At 39.1% G+C, this 14,186-nt stretch overlaps 1 protein-coding gene across 2 annotated transcripts in view; it reads right to left on the bottom strand.

Annotated features, from left to right (window-relative positions):
* Positions 1-228: 228 nt before the first annotated feature.
* LOC140734405 (SLAIN motif-containing protein-like) overlaps positions 229-14,186 on the bottom strand; it is a 28,283-nt gene continuing 14,325 nt past the window's right edge. Inside the window, exons 3-8 of one of the 2 annotated variants that reach the window (XM_073058308.1) lie at positions 12,693-12,842; positions 6,873-7,013; positions 6,238-6,543; positions 5,787-5,924; positions 3,660-3,981; positions 229-2,474 (exon numbers count right to left, since the gene is read on the bottom strand). In XM_073058308.1, the coding sequence (XP_072914409.1) occupies positions 2,408-2,474; positions 3,660-3,981; positions 5,787-5,924; positions 6,238-6,543; positions 6,873-7,013; positions 12,693-12,842 (1,124 nt within the window). In that variant the 3' untranslated portion in view covers positions 229-2,407. The remainder of the gene's footprint in view (positions 2,475-3,659; positions 3,982-5,786; positions 5,925-6,237; positions 6,544-6,872; positions 7,014-12,692; positions 12,843-14,186) is intronic. The other variant, XM_073058309.1, reaches the window with a different exon arrangement.

Raw genomic sequence — 14,186 nt, 5'->3', positions numbered from 1 at the left:
TGTGGACTGCTTCATCTGCTAAGAAATGAGTACAGAATTGTATAGCATGCAACCAATGAATGAATATACTCACTTTTGACCTTGTGATAAAAGTCATTGAAGCAACAGGAAATAGCTGGGCCTTAGACACTGTCACATCCTACTCTTGCACGATGGCCTGTGATTTGGGGGAAATAACACTATTACCCTAACTTTCTTTTAATATATTGCTGATGGGAGTAAAACACATTTCACAGCAATATGAACAAATTTTAATACAGAGCCACGTAAATCATCACAAAGCTTGGTTGAGCAAAGTAGATTTAAGTAACATTATTAAAGAGATGAAAAGGTGGTAAGCTTGAAGTTGACTTTGAGATTAAAAGGAAGACATTGCCACAAATCAAGTGGTTAAGAACTTGCACAGAAGAAAATAAAACAAGCTTCATTTAACTGAAATATTCATTGAATGCCTTTTACATTTATTACCCCATTATTGCAAGCAAAGTGAAGAAAGAAAAAACACGACTTCATGCTGGTGTACAACTGAATAAAAATCAGACTTAACACCATCTTATAAAGACTCCGCGATACGCAAATTCAAAGATCCTTCAGTAACGTCCTGTAAGAACTAAAATAAAATAAAAATTGGTCATGTAAATCAGCTGCTTGAAGACAGTAATAGTAAAACCCACAACACAGCACAGACTATTACTAACTCAGTGTTGTTGTACATGAAACATTTGAAGACTGAATCGTACAATCCTATCAGTTTGCAACTAATCCTTCTACTTCTGAAATTTTTCTTTAACCCAAGATGGTGCAATTGGGGCGGTCTACCCTCCAAATCCAACTAGGGGAATTGAGTGTGAACATGTCATGCTGATTAAATAAAAGTCACTCATTCCATCAAACTATATACTTCTACAACACACATTTTCCTCAGAATAAAATCTGAAGCAAAATGCAGAAATGTTTGCCTGCAGCAACGACTTGGTGTCTTGTACATACCTACAGTGCTTTTCATAAAATATTGTAACTTTTCAATATTTATTAATTTTAAAAAGGTTGAACAAACAAGCCTATGGCTGCAGGAGGAAGAAAGTGACGAGTAGAGCTTTGATCAAGAGACTGTTCTGCAAAAGCTTTAACTAAAACATGACGGCATGTAAAGTGGTACAAAGAAGTGAAAGTGGCAGAGAAATTTTCTAACTAAACAGAATAATTCAAATGAGCCAAACTAGCGCAATTCCAACAGACTCAAATGATGATTGATACAGTTTACCTCAGGTAAACAGGCAAACATTTAAGCACGTTACTTCAGTCTGCCATAGTAAACAATAAGGACTAAATAAATTTAATTTAATTTGAAATAATAAGACCCATAAATTGAATTTGTTGGCCCGCCCTCAAGTTGGTTTTAGATAACGAGTGATCCTGGTGCAATTTGCTCTTGAATTGAAAATTCAGAATGTGATACAAAGCCACTTTTTGCTCTATATACAACACATGCCTACAGTAGTAAAACTGCTGACAAATTTAACTTCTGCTCTAACAAAATAGTTAACAGCCTGGAAGTGAGAAATAATGGCCCAGACAGATTGGTCCCCTAAATTCAGAACAAAATCATTTTAAGCAGACACTCCACAGTTCAGTCATGCTGTGAGTTTGGAAGCCTGTGGTACAGTTACAGCTGATTAATGTTTATGTAACACTAGGAAATACTACATCACATTTGTCCTAATGAGTGCTGTCTTTCAAGATTTCACTTCACAGATAAATCTCTGTACTTAGAAATGTAGTCAACAGCTTTCTCCGCACTGTGACATTGTAAGGATGTTATTAAGTACCCTTGAACATTGTGGTGGTTGCTTGCACAGCCGCTTGTGGGGAACAGGAGTCGAGCTGTCCATGCAGTTTATCCTGATGGCAACATTAACACAAAATGTCACTTTATTGAAAACTTTACATTAATTATAAACTTAGGAACATAGTCAAGCAAAGGAATCTTCAAATACTCCAAGCATTGTTCCCATTTTGTGATACGCTCTCATTTAAAATAGGAATGTAAAAAGATTTTAAGACAATAAAAGCATCAAGGCAAAATGTGATAGCTTTTGCTAAAGATCTTTTACATAATTCCACCTTCATGTTCTACGTCAGTTTGGGGTTGCAATGCATAAATACGTAAACTAGTAAATTTAAGGTACCTAATGGCACAACCTGGCTTTACACAACTGGGCTGACGATACAATCAATACGAACCCTGGAATCAAAACCCTGGAACATTTTGCCACTAATATTTAAAACCTATCTTTACAAAATAGTTCCATTTTCAGAAACTGGACTTTGCTCTCCTGTTTATTTGAAGTTGGCCCAGCCAGCTGGGCTTTCAAATGCCAGAAGTTTGCAAAACTTTGTGCCTTCTTCAGTAACAGCCTTCTTTCCACTTCTCTTCTGTCACAGTACTGTGCGTCTTCGGTAGTTGCAGAGTTCTGATAATAAAAATGTTAATTTAGTAATTTAACATTTAGAAAGAAAATACAGTCTGCAAATCATTTTGTTTGCTTAAATAAGTGTTCAGCACAAGTGTAAAGATAACCTTAACCATCTCCACATACCCTCGGTAAACGAAAGCCAAAAACTGCTGGAAATCTAGAAACTAGAAACACTCAGCTGGTCAGGTGAAGATTATATATTAGAACTGTAGAAGAGAAAGATTTGCTAAATTGGACAATGTTGGGAAAAGAATGGATTTGTCCCAATCCACCCCTCAGCTCTACAACTTAAAGCTATTTTTTTTCTTTCATTGTTTTGACAATTGATGCTCAATCCAAAACATTAGGTGTATAAAATTATAAGAGACATTGATAAAGTGGACAGCCAGCACCTTTTACCCCAGGTTGACAATCACCAATGAGGGGGCATAACTTTATACTTTCTTTCAAACACGTTAGTGGGGATGTCAGCAAAGCTGATTATTGACTTCAGGGGAAGGAAACCGAGGTGCCTGAGCCAGTCCTCATTGGAGGATCAGAGGTGGAAAGAGTCAGCATTCTTTAATGGATCAATTTGAGGGTTCTTGATGTACTTTCACAATAGGAATACCTTTACCACATCCCATCTCAGCCTCACATCCAGCAGACTTTATGAGGGGGGAGGGGGGAGACAATGTTCTCACCATTCTGTTCAATATAATAAAGATGAACTTGACCTTAATTTGTCATGGCTTTTGCAACTTGTAACTATAACACTATTTTGCATCATTATTGCTTTTCCCTGTGCACCATCTTAATGTACTGTACTTATGGCTTCAAATGATCTGTGTGATCTGTGACATTAATAAACCAGTTACCAACATGCTAGCACTCATCTGTCAGTGCAAATTCCATAAAACTACACATTTTCAAATCTTTCCTTCAATGTGATGATTTCAATCTCCTTCACAATTCATGTTCACTCTTACTTTCTATCCTCTCATAATCCCTCCATCCATACAGAATGTCCAACCCACATTTAAGGACTCTTTCACCCATTCCTAGATCCAGTAGCTCATCTAGTCACACTACATCCATCTTAACCATAACCAATCCTTTACCACTATTTAAAGAATACAAAGAATAAGCATTCACTGTCAAGTTATCCCCTTAATTCAAAAGTCATTGATACATTAGACTTGCCTCCGAGCAGGCTGCAAGAGTTTGCTCTTGGAGACGGTGGTTGTGGCAGTGCATGTAACTCGCGATCTCGTTGGGATGCTCCTTGCTACAGGTGTTGAACTGGAAGACCTTCCGGCGGAGGCAATACCGGTTGAAGTGCCTGAACAAGTGGGAGACTGGATTCGACGAACAGTACTCGCAGAGCCTGGGTATCCTGTCGGTTTCACTGAATGCCTTGTCGTTAAGGGAGAGTTACTATTAGCAATTGCTTTCACTGGCTGTCTGTTAGAGAACGAAGTCTGATTGCCATTACCAGTAAACCTGAGCTTTCCAGTAGGTGTACCTAGATGAAGCAATAGTAGAAATGAATAAGGCACCAATTATTCTCTCTCCCTTCCATCCCCAAGGAGCAGTTTCTATGTAAACAAATTCTGACCACAAGTTATATTTGAAAAGCTAGTAATTTTTCAATAAAATGAACAGTATTACCTTAAGTTTACTAAGCACCAAGCATAGCCAAATCCATTTTATTCTACAAATAAAATTCTATTAAAAATCCATTTATTCTACCAATAAGCAGCTTGCAGTGCTCCAGCACAATTTAAAACTTCTCAATTTGAGCAGTTTCCTTTTCAGATAACCTTGGTCAAAACTAGAAAAGTGTCTTCTTCCACTCATCTTTCTTTTTGAAAATATACAATCTATGACCTCACTAGACCACTGCAGGATAATGTCTACCTTTGAAAAAATACATCTCTAATAGAAAAGTGATAAATCCCACTTATACATTTGTCATTCTTCTGTTCAACTGGATGAAGGCGAAGCTTAGGAGGAATGATGGTGCCTACCGGCAACTCCTTTGCTTGCATCTTCAGAAACAGCTCTATTTCTACCTTTAATATCTTCATTTTTCCCTTTCAGGGTTCTTTTGAAGACACGTAGGCTTAGGTTCTTTGTGGGAATGGGACCCGTTCTCGGGCTGCTATTCCACATGCCTCGAGTCTCGCTCATGTTTGGAAGCCTAAGATCTCAGTGCTCTGGAGATGGGTGGATCAAGGGTCGGTGTCACGGCAGGAGACACGTGTGTTGTCGGCGAGGCCGGAAAATCTTTCGCTGTGGGCCCGAAGACCTGAGGTCTTTGAGATCTTCGGACACAGAGCTCAGAAAAAGCGACGATACGTACTTTTAACACCATAAACCAGCGGGTCATTGTTATGTCTCCCGCTCACTGTGAAAATGGGGGACACCTCCCTCTCCCTTGCCAGGAGAAGAGAGAGAACCTGTGGTTTGTCAATGTCGGATGAAATGCGAGGCCTTTTGGGTAACTCTGGTCTGCGTCATTGCTATCGCTTAGCTCACACTTCGGCTCAGTAGTGGGTGCAGTTTTTTTTTGCCGGTGGGGTGGGGAGGGGGATTATTGCTTGTCGCCACTTATATGAGGGAGGGGGAACTGGGGGGACTTTGGGGTTCTCACGTTTAACTGTCGTTCATTCTTTGGGGCACCTCTCTGTTTTTGTGGATGTTTGTGAAGAAAAAGCATTTCAGGATGATATTATATACATTCCTCTGACGTTAAATTTGACTTTTGAAAGTAGTATCAGCACTTTTTCCACCTTTCATTACAACATGGAGCTCAGGTTTGTATTTTTCCCATTTTCCATAAAAATCCATGTTATTGTCTGAGCTGGTTCATGTGGCGAAGTTTCTTAGTACTTCATTGCTCTCAGTTACACAAATGGTTGAAGGTTCAGAATTTGATCAAGTCTACATTTGCATATTATAGCTGCATGCTCTATGATTTTTTTCAAAATTTCCACATTAGTAACTTGTGATTGAGCTTGGCGAAACATCCACCTCAAAGTTCTTTCAAACTAATTTCCATCACAGTGTCAACCAGCTATATAAAATCTGAGGGCACAGACAGAGCAAGTGGTCTTCCTCTCCCCAGGAGTTATGGAATCTAAAACTAAAGTACATAACTACAAGGTTGGAGTTGCAAGGTTTAATAAAAACAAAAGGTAACTTTTTTTCCTCCCCCAAAAGAAACAGCAAGTAGTAAATAAGACACCAACTGCCAGAGAAAGTGGTTGAGGTGGGTACGATTGATACATATGGACAGGTATATATGTAAGATCCAATGCGACATACCTGCTGGAGACTGTTGCAACCTTGAGATTCGACTGTTGGGCATTTGCAAATTAGATTCAAAGCTTCGACTGCTCCTACCAGAATCAGAGCATCGAATTCCAGTTTTGGCCAGATTGGGCATACTACGACGCATTTCCTCTGTCAGGGAAAGTAACAAGACAAGTGTTTAAACCAAATCAAACCTACATACAATTCCAGTCTCACACTCCTGTGGTCAACTCAAATGCTCTTAGAGTAGCTAAGGATAAACAATATATTATACATTATTGGAGATGCAAATATTGCATATACAAAGCAAAAACAAAAATGCAAAAGCATTTGGGCAGAGTAGCACTCTCCGGCCTGAACAGAAATTATATTGATAAAGAATCCATGCTCATTTTGTACTCTCAAATAAAAGCTCTTGGAACCCCCCATTCCATTTATCTAATGATTAAAATTGATGTCGTACCGTGATTTTTTGTATAATTCATCAGTTCAGTTACACGACCCTGCAAACAGCGTCGCGATGGCCGAACTCTTCCTGGAGTTGCTGCTCCTCTAACTGGAGATTGTGATCGAGGTGAGTTTCGTGGTGAAGGGGAGTATCTGTGCACGCTGCGTTGAGATAAAGAGTAATCATACTCATCTTCATCATCTAGACTGTAAGTGTCAAACTCCTGATCACTATAGGTACCTCTTCTCAAGGAATTTAGAGAAGCACTGGAACTACGGCGAGAAGCTGATGCTGAACTGGAGGCGTAGTCCTGACGAAGACCTAAAAACAAAAAATAAAAAATCAGTGCACAAGATCCCCAATGTCAGCCTATTCCTCCCCCTTTCAATTACCTTCAGTTTCAAACCTCAACAAACTTCAAACACAAAAGACTACAATTGCTGGAATGTAGAGCAAAAACAAAACTGCTGGGTCAGACAGCACGCATAGAAGCAAAAGGTTTATTCGCAATTTAAGTTGAAAACCAGTACCTGGACACACCCAAGTTCTATCAATATCTATTACCAATATCTGTTATTAATTCACTGCTCCAACTGGGTTGCACCACAATAGAACATACATTAAATGTCATGTAATGTAATTCTACTTACTTTCTTCTTGCAATCGAGCCATGATCTGGACATCCGTTAAATCTTGCAACTTATAACCCATGGAGATAGAGTCATCAGAAGTGCTTAGTTCACTATCAATGGATGACTGGGAACTTAGTGCTAAGGGAATGGATGGATAACCTTTAGGACCAAAAAAGATGAATGAAGAACAGAGAAAGAAGATTTCCAAAGACAGCATTACAGGAAAGGATACAAAGGTAGCCAACTACCATTGACTGCATATGAAAGAACAACAAATACTTGGACTGTACTAGAACAGTCAGCTATTGAATTCACATCACTTCATTAGCCAAACATGCAAAAAAACACAAAGCAACTATATCAAAGTTGAAACACTGTTTTGTTTAAGCCTACAATAGTCCCTCAATGATCTAATAAATCTCTGCTTGAGAGAGTTCAAACCTCATGCCAGAAATCAGTGCTCCAAAATCTAGGTTGACACCCACTGCAGTATTCATTGTTGCTGCATTGATCGGTTTCTGACTTCTGAATGTTAAGCTACCCTGTCAAGTGAGCACAGCGAGTCTGCAACAACTCTTGAAGAGCAGCAAGGGTGTTATTTATTTTAAATAAAAAAATCTGCTCACTGCCATTTGAAAACATTATGGAATTCAAATTGATTTATGTTGCTACATTACAGCAACTACACTTTACTTCATTAGCTGTAAACTATTTTGGGATAACCAAGTGCTCCTTAAATGTGCAATTATTTTTCTTTCCTTTATTTCATTCCCTGGTCTGGTATGTTTAAGAATGACTACTTCTCCATCCCCCAGCCTCAAACCCATATTAGCCTTTTTAAACAATATACTAATAAGTAACCCAACAGAACTCAGAGGCTTTCATACAATAGGGAAGAAAGTGACTTTCATAATGCCTTCTACAACCATAGCCCGGTACAAAAAAATGCATAAAACCCAAAGTAGTACTTTTTGAAGTGGAGTTGATGTAGGAATGTAGAAAATTTGGCAGACAAGTCACACATGCCCACAAATAACAATGAGATAATGACCAGATAATTTATCCAGGGAACTTTTTTTTGGGTGGGGGGGGGGGGGGGGCTACACAGCAAAGCACCAAGGAGTAACTCTCCTGCTCAAGTAGCATCAAGGAATATTATACACCCACCTGAGAGTGTAAAGAGCATCTAGCTTCTTAATGGAATGTAGAAGGCCAACTTAAAGGTTTATAAAGTTATGTGGAACACAGAAAGATAGTATTCCCCCCCCCCCCCCCCCCCAGGGCAGGCAGGTCTGGAACAAGAATGCACAGGTTTAAGGTGCGGGGGAGAAATCGAAATGGACATGCTTCCCGCCTCCCACACAAAAGGTATTGCAAACCACCTGCCAATGGAAACGTAGTGTTATATTTACAGCATTTGGACAGGTACTTAGATATGAGATGCAGAGAGATACAGGCCTAATGCTGGTAAATCAGATTAGCATAGATAGGCATTACTGTCAACATGGAGGAGGGTCAAACTTGCCTATTCCTGAGCTGTATGACTTAGATTCTTTATGGAAGAAAGGCCAAGACAGTATAGCACACCTTCTGCACTATGCTCGGACATCAGCAAAAAATTTATCAAATTAATCAACAAGTCTATCAAGAACACACCAGCTTTTGAGTCTGTGGAATAGTGTATCAAACAGCTTCTGCTAGAGTTAATAGATAGGATTAATTCCTTCAGACAGAGAAAAAAACTGTGTCAAAGATTTTAAATCCTTGGTAAAATATCTAAAGAAAGAAGTGGCTTTTACTCAATTGTTAGGATCTGGAAGACCACGCAACAGGTGAAGGAAGGTTATTCTATAATAATTGGAAAAAGGAGAGAGAGTAAACTGCTCTTCCAAAGAACAAAGCATCAAGGTTATTTGCTGTACTTCAAAATTTCTATACATGCCCTTACAATTCATCCCATTTCATCCTTAACGTATAAATCTTTGAACAAGGCTTTAAATAAAATAGCCAGTCTGCAATGTGTAATTTTTCTATTGCTTTATGGTAATCAGACGATTGGGTTCTTGGTTGCACAAACTACATTCAGTTCTTTTCTAGATATTGACAGGACTCAACTGATTCCAAGCCAGAACAATAACGTAGGAATCATTATGTATATATACACCAAGATCAAGTTTGGATTCTATTCTTGAATAAACTGCGATAGTTTCTTACTGCGAGTCACATATCAAAAACAGAAAGCTAAAAGCCTCGACTTCCAGCATCTGTACTACATGGATTAAGTATTTAAGAACGATCGTGGGACCATAATCCAATAAGAGTTAGGACATCAAGAAAGAAAGGTAATTATTACCAAAAAAAGACTCGGGACCTAAGTATTATAACTACATCTGGAAGTTCATTTAACATGCAAATTAAATTAACCTGTGCTCCCACGGCTCCACAGAACATTCTTTAACAAGTTGATATATTTTAGAATGTTTGACAGATCAGAAGCAAATAACAAATGTATTAGTATAGGTGCAGGTACAGCACAAGAACAGGACCTTCCGCTCTCACTGCTGTGCTGAACCAATTAAATTAGTAATCAAATGGCCAATTAAACTAATCTCTTCTGCCTACACTACATACATATCTTTCCATTTTCCTCACATTCATGTGCCTATCTAAATGTCTGTGAATCCCACTCTAATGCATCTGTCTCTACCACCACCCCAGGCAGCACATTCCAGGTACCCGTCACTCCATTAAAAAAAAATGCCCCTCACATCCCATTTGAACCTACCCCTTCTCACCTTAAATGCATGCCCTCTGGTATCAGATATTTCAACCCAGGGAAAAAGATAATGTCTGCCCATATCTCTCAATCTTATAAACCCCCATCAGCCTCCACCACTCCAGAGAAAACCACCCCAGTCTGCCCGAACTCGCATTATAGCACATGCCACTCTAATCCAGGCAGCATCCTTGTAAGCCTCTTCTGCACCATCTCCAAAGCCTCGATATTCTTCCTAAATGGGGTAACCAGAATCATATGCAATACTCCAGATGCAGCCAAACTAAATTTTTTTTAATAAAGCTGCAACATAACTTACTGACTTTTGAACTCAGTGCCTCAACTAATAAAGGCAAGCATGCCATTTACCTTCTTAACCACCCTATCAAGCTGTGTAGCCACTTTGTATATCCAGCTTATTTGAATTTGCTGGAAGCTCTCCAAGACACCACACTGGAGGTTAAAAAACTAAATTTAAGTTCATGTTATTAAGCGGTAATGAACTTGCACGGACTGATAGGTTAGCAGACAAAACAACAGGGATAAACAAATCATTTTTCAGGTTGATGACTACACTTACTAGTGATAAAGGGGTTTGTGCTGGAGCAATAGCTGCTTACAATCTCAGTAACTGGGCTGAGGTGGGGGTGGGGTGGCAAGTATAATATATACAAATTCACAGGTGTCACTAAGTTAGGTGGCAGTGAGGAATGCAGAGGAATTCAGGGAAAACACAGACGGTGACTAGATCAGACATAATGGTTGGAAAACAATGTGGAAAATTGAGAGTCTGAACACTCTAGTAGAAAAAAAGGCTTTAAAAAGTGATAAACCTCTGAGAGACTTGGATGACCATGCAGATGAATCAAAGCTAATATAGATATTAGAAAAGAGCATGCTGGCTGTGCTGCCTTTATGGCAGTTATTTAGTTTATAATATTTTCACTTAGTAATTCGTTTGTTAGCATTTTTTAGTTAAAGTTAGGATTGTTTAAGTAAATTCATTGTCTATAATATATCGCGGCATGTGATGACGTCACATCCGGTTTCGCCGCATCCTGTGGGAAAATACCGGTTTGGGATAAACGCAAGGGTGGGGGCGCTCTCACATGTGACAGTCCAGCGCAAGCAGAGTTTTCTCTCTACGCACCAGAAACATAGTGAAAGCAACGCTATAAGTCATGAGATAATCGATATGTTGAATTAAAATGTTAACGCTGATTCTGTTAAAAGTAACGACGGTCGATAAGGTTTATGTTTTCGTTAGTTAAAGAGTCGGGATAGTTTGCGTTGAAGTGTATTTAAAGCAGTCAATGGCGTAGATAGATTCTGACTGTATGCTGCACTTTAATGTAATGTAGTTGTTGTAGTTTTACCTTTGCAAGTATTCACGATGTAAATGTGATATCTAGAAGGAATCAAATACTGTACCAATCTTGTGTTGTTTTATCAACAGTTTTCACCATACGTTAATGTGAAGAGTGAACAGTAAATGGTTAATCTTACTGCGACCTTGTTTTCATTGACTACGGTTTAACTCGACATTTAACTTGGGTTTCGTTACACCCGAGCGAGAACGTTACACTGGCCTTTAAAGATTTATGCACAGAATAAAAATGTCTTACTGCAATTATATGGGCATCTAGTGAGACCATGCCTACAATACCACGTGCAAGTCTACTCTCCCTAATCAGAAGGTGGCGGCAGGAGAGAGGTACAAGGTAGTAGGTGATAGGTGAAACTGGGAGGGGGGAGGGGTGAAGTAAAGAGCTGGGAAGTCGATTGGTTAAAGAGATAAAGGGCTGGAGGAGGAATCTGATGGGATAGAAGACCATGGAAGAAAGGGAAGAGGGAGGTGATGGGTAGGTAAGGAGATAAGGTGAGAGGGGGAAATGGGAATGGTGAATGGTGAAGCTGGGATTGAGGGCAATTACCAAAGAATGAAAAATCGATGATCATGCCATCAGGTTGGAGGCTACCCAGATGTGCCTGGTGAAAGGATTGCGCTGGAGATGGCAGAAGTTACAGAGAATTATATGCTGGACACAGAGGCTGATGGGCTGGTAGCTGAGGACAAGAGGAACCCTGTCCCTGATGGGTGAATGGATGTGTGTGAAATGGAAGAGATGCGGGTGAGGGCAGCATTGACGATGGAGGAAGGAAATCCCCTTTCTTTGAAGGAAATCTCATTAGTTCAGGAATGAAAAGCCTTATCCTGAGAGCAGATGTGGCAGGTACAAAGGAGTTGAGAGAAGGGGGTAGCATTTTCACACTGACTTCTAATCTCTTTTTTCCCGTCCTGAAGGATCTTGGCCTGAAACATGGACTGTTTACTCTTTTCCATAGATGCTGTTGGGCCTGCTGAGTTTGTCCAGCATTTTGTGTGTGTTACTGTAAGGACTCAGCCAGCCCAGCAGTACCTGTACCAGGTCTGATGACAACTCTGTGATCCTAAACATTAACTGGCTTCTCTTTCCATAGATGCTACTTGACTAATTGAGTTGTTGCAAAATTTCTGTTTTTTCCCCCAGAGCTGGCCATTCAAGACAGAAGAAATTTCTTCACAAAGAGGGAAACAGAAGGCCAGTCACTGAATATATTCAAGACTGATAAGATTTTTGGATAAAGAATATCAAGGGAAATGAGGACAGTTCAGGGGAACGTGACACTGAAGTAAAAAATTTAGCCTTTACTGTATTTTGATCAGTGCAGAAGGCACAAGGGGTAAGTGGCTAATCTTATATTCTTAAATACTAAACTTCAAATTAAACCCACAACACCAATAACTTGTACATATAATTTGCGCTTTAGTTCCCAACTCAAGATTCAAATATTCTATTTTGAAAGAAGTGTTTAAATGTACCATACCGGCAAGTTTTTTTTACAAAAGCCATGCAAGCTAACCAAAAAGCAAATTTCATGCAATTAATCTCAAATCTTACACTGACCAAACCTGGAAGAAGGTCCAACACAACATGCACCATTCTGCATAAAGGGAAGAGCAACATTAATAATTGCAAATGGTCCATAAAAACCTATATTAATGGACAGGTATACTGTACCTGAACTGCCATAGGTTAGTACTGTTTTAGTAGATGCTTTGAGGAAACCAGTAGAGTTTAAGAGATTGCTACACGAAGTGACATCTGTATTGGAGCTATAAGCACAGGATGAGGAAAACGGAGTGCAATAGATGTTTCTCCATCTGTTGGCTAGAGTGGAAAAGCACAAATGCATGCATAGTTAGATACAAATGCAAAATGCACAAAGTAATATTGGCATGATACTTTAAAAAAAAACTTGCTTAGGTTTGGATCCACATTTAGACGATAGTGGAGATACTCACATTGGCTTCTAAAAGGAAATGAACCAGTTTGGGTTTGTTTTTTTGCCCCAAATTTTACATCGATGAGAATCTCGTGTTGTTCCTTATAATTTAGAAGCATTTAGCAAAATTGGCTATAGTCAGAAACTGTCAAATGCAGATAGATTAACCACACCTATATCATAGGGCAGTTTAACTGGCATCAAATATACATCACACCATACTTACTACAAGTTAAAACCTTCCCCAAATTGAATATAACAAAATTAAAGCATTTGGAAATACTTACCACAAACACTATTAGAGTAATAGCAATTCCCTACCAGCTTAATAACACTACCACTCTTGCAAGATTATCTTGTGTCAAGAATAACCCATGAAGAACCTCACTCATCAAGGGCTCTACATGTGAGTTAGCATCAGTGACAACGTACAGGCAGCAATGTTTCACCTTAATACCATTTCATTATTGCAAGCTATGAATTAGATTGCTTTTGCAGCGGTTACAACCTGCTGTGCATACAAGGCATATCATATTTCAAGCTGGCAACAATGAAAAACCCAGCATTCAAGAAATCTGGAAGAAAAGGCATAGAGTAAATCGTAATTGAAAAGTTGAGCTAGTTAGTTAGGAATGACAAGAAAATACATTAGTATCCTTTCATACCAGGGTTAATGGTCATCTAATAGCACTGCAACAAGAGGTTACAGATGCCAACTGAAGTGTTCTGGATTGTTTAGGATATAGGGTTGACAACTAAATAGCTAAGTAATCGCTTTATTTAGAGCTGGCGTAAGGCTTTGAATGGTTCTCTAATGCTTGCCCATCATGTTCTTTCTAATATTATCTTTCAACCCATGTTGTTCAAGCAATCTCCTGCACAACTTACTTTTGCTCTGCGCACTAGTGCTGAATTTCAACTTCTTCACCCACTTCTGCAGTTCAGTAATCAAGTCTTGTCTCCAATTAGGTATGAGAGAAGCGTGGATCCACATTTCTTCGAATACTGTTTTATTAGGATAATTTTTGGGGGTTAAGCATATTATCAGGCCAATACTTCAATGCAGTGCCAAAGGAGTTTAGTTTTGTAATGGTGCCATTATTCAGTGCTTCTTCAAATTTTAATCACAGAGGGCACCTGATGAAGTGCTCCTTGGAGGGCAAAATTGTCCTGAATTACTTACCATCAACAATACAGAGGTTAATAGACATTCATCACGATTTCACAAA

The sequence above is a fragment of the Hemitrygon akajei genome, chromosome 10 (genome assembly GCF_048418815.1).
Source record: "Hemitrygon akajei chromosome 10, sHemAka1.3, whole genome shotgun sequence".
In the NCBI taxonomy this organism is placed as follows: Eukaryota; Metazoa; Chordata; class Chondrichthyes; order Myliobatiformes; family Dasyatidae; genus Hemitrygon; species Hemitrygon akajei.
The sequence above is the reverse complement of the archived record's forward strand: the minus strand, read 5'-3'. Positions and strand labels throughout refer to the sequence as shown.